Source organism: Penaeus chinensis, chromosome 3, assembly GCF_019202785.1.
Source record: "Penaeus chinensis breed Huanghai No. 1 chromosome 3, ASM1920278v2, whole genome shotgun sequence".
Classification (NCBI taxonomy): domain Eukaryota; kingdom Metazoa; phylum Arthropoda; class Malacostraca; order Decapoda; family Penaeidae; genus Penaeus; species Penaeus chinensis.
In genome coordinates, this window is record NC_061821.1 from 7,992,092 (window position 1) to 7,994,591 (window position 2,500).

Consider the following 2,500-nt stretch of genomic DNA (forward strand, 5'->3'; position numbering starts at 1 on the left):
GTTTTTCTTGCTGCATCTATGGAGAGGACATTTACAATATAAAAGGTCAATTTTAAAAATCTACAAAGGTCTACTACTAATGATAAAAGTCTATAACAATGATTACAATAATGCTAATATGGATAAATATTACATTTCTACTATGAGAGAGAGAGAGAGAGAGAGAGAGAGAGAGAGAGAGAGAGAGAGAGAGAGAGAGAGAGAGAGAGAGAGAGAGAGAGAGAGAGAGAGAGAGAGAGAGAGATGGATGTATATGTGTATATGTATGTTTATTACATATATGTGTGTGTGTGTGTGTGTGTGTGTGTGTGTGTGTGTGTGTGTGTGTGTGTGTGTGTGTGTGTGTGTGTGTGTGTGTGTGTGTGTGTGTATGTGTGTGTGTGTATGTGTGTGTGTGTGTGTGTGTGTGTGTGTGTGTGTGTGTGTGTGTGTGTGTGTGTGTGTGTGTGTGTGTGTGTGTGTGTCTATATATATATATACATATATACATACATACATACATACATACATACATACATACATACATACATACACACACACACACACACACACATACATATATATATATATATATATATATATATATATATATATATATACATACACACACACACATATATATATACACATATCTATACATATACATATATACAGTATATAGGATGTTTCCACTAGTATGCAGAGAAATTCTTATGTGAGGTGGATACAGTTAATTAATTATATGTCCAATTCTACTCTCAGGCATTTGTCTTGGAAAATATGGTACAATCCTGATTTTGTCAATCTATGTTAAATCTTCAGATTGGGCATTCACATATAGCCTCTTTACCATTTGGAAAAATATAAATCTATAACAGTAAGGAAAATGCTGATATGATACAGCTAATCATTTTTAATATTGTTATTTACATTAATCCATTTTTGATGATTCTGCCTAAGTTTCAGGCCATACACAATCAGAAAGTTAATAATTTTCATCCTAAATAGATTCACACACACACACACACACACACACACACACACACACACACACACACACAGAGGTATGTATGACTTCCAATTAATAAATAGATACAGATATAGATATAAATTACAGATATCCAAATTCATACATAAATTCACAAACAAATTCTTAGTAGCTTTAAGATATTTATTACTTAGATTTTTATTAAATTTCAGACTTAAGAAAAATAGAATTGAACACTCCAGTAATACTCACAAGGTTCAGAAGAAATAACCTCTACTGACTGAGAAGAACTTATAAACTGATCACAACTTCTTTCACTTTCCTTTTTCCTTTTATTTTCAAAATTCTGTTCACATCCTATTTCTTCCATCTGTCTTGTATCAGCATCATCAAACTGAAGTGAATAACTGATACAGCTGCTTTCAATAGAACCAGAAGGTCTAACTGGTTCAGAATTTCTTCTTAGTATCCCACTTGAATTTATAACTTGTGACATGAAATCATTGCTCCATACCAGTTCCTTGTCACTCTCGACCGTCAGAATTATTTCCCCTGAAGCTGTCTCTGATTTTTCAGAAGAGTTGCAACATATTATCATTTCTATATGGGAGTCATTAGTCTGTGTATTTTCCATATGGGAGTCATTAGTCTGTGTATTTTCCATTGCTTTAGTCTCATCATTTGAATTGTCATAAATCTCAAAGTTTTGCACCTGATCTTCTAGGTTTTGACTACTATTTTCAAAGGGGTGTGGAAATGTATCATTACAAGCTTCAACACTTATAATATTATCATCTTCAAAAACTCCTTGAATGTCAAAATGTGGCAGAGTACTTTCACTTATGCCAAAATTTTCACTATTTTCTTTTGGTTTCACAGGTATTTCTCTGTCTCTTTCATCTACATACTGTAAATCTACTGAACTTTTCTCTATAGGGTAATCAATCAACTGAAAAAGTGTTTTGCACGTTGGGTTTCCCATTCCCATATTTGATATATCTCTTAGTGTCAGTTCAACTCTTTTAGCAACAGAGGTGCCATTAGTTTCTGAATGGTGCAATGTTCTATGATGATCAGACAATGATTCTGCATCATCTAAACACAATCCACAAAATTCACAAACAGCTGGCTCTCGTAAGCTGTTGATTAAAACCTACAAGAGAGAGAGAACTCATTACCATCATCATTAAAAAGAATAAGCATAAAAATAAAATGATTTAGTGTCATCACTCATTGTTTCATTACTGTTACCCTAGATACACTAAAATTAACATACCTGATGATTCACATGGAGGTGATCTGAGAGGTCATCTTGACATAATAAGCAACACCTGCACAGAGGGCACATGTACACTTCCTGAATATCTAGGGAGGTATGGTCACTCGTCATGTGCTGGCTAAGCTGGTCAGCTGATGAAAAGGACTGGAGGCAAAAATCACAGGAAAACTTGTGTTTCTTTTCTCGAATGATGCGGATGTGGACAACTGATGCTTGGGAATCTCCTGAAGTTGTAAACGAAAATTATAATTATG

At 34.0% G+C, this 2,500-nt stretch overlaps 1 protein-coding gene across 2 annotated transcripts in view; it reads right to left on the reverse strand.

Annotated features, from left to right (window-relative positions):
• Positions 1 to 2,500, reverse strand: part of LOC125042309 (zinc finger protein 91-like) — a 6,209-nt gene that overhangs the window by 2,379 nt on the left and 1,330 nt on the right. For both annotated transcript variants that reach the window (XM_047637832.1, XM_047637840.1), the window contains exons 2-4: positions 2,244 to 2,470; positions 1,220 to 2,120; positions 1 to 16 (exon numbers count right to left, since the gene is read on the reverse strand). The exon at positions 1 to 16 is cut by the window's left edge and continues 55 nt beyond it. In XM_047637832.1, coding sequence (XP_047493788.1) covers positions 1 to 16; positions 1,220 to 2,120; positions 2,244 to 2,470 — 1,144 coding nt within the window. The remainder of the gene's footprint in view (positions 17 to 1,219; positions 2,121 to 2,243; positions 2,471 to 2,500) is intronic.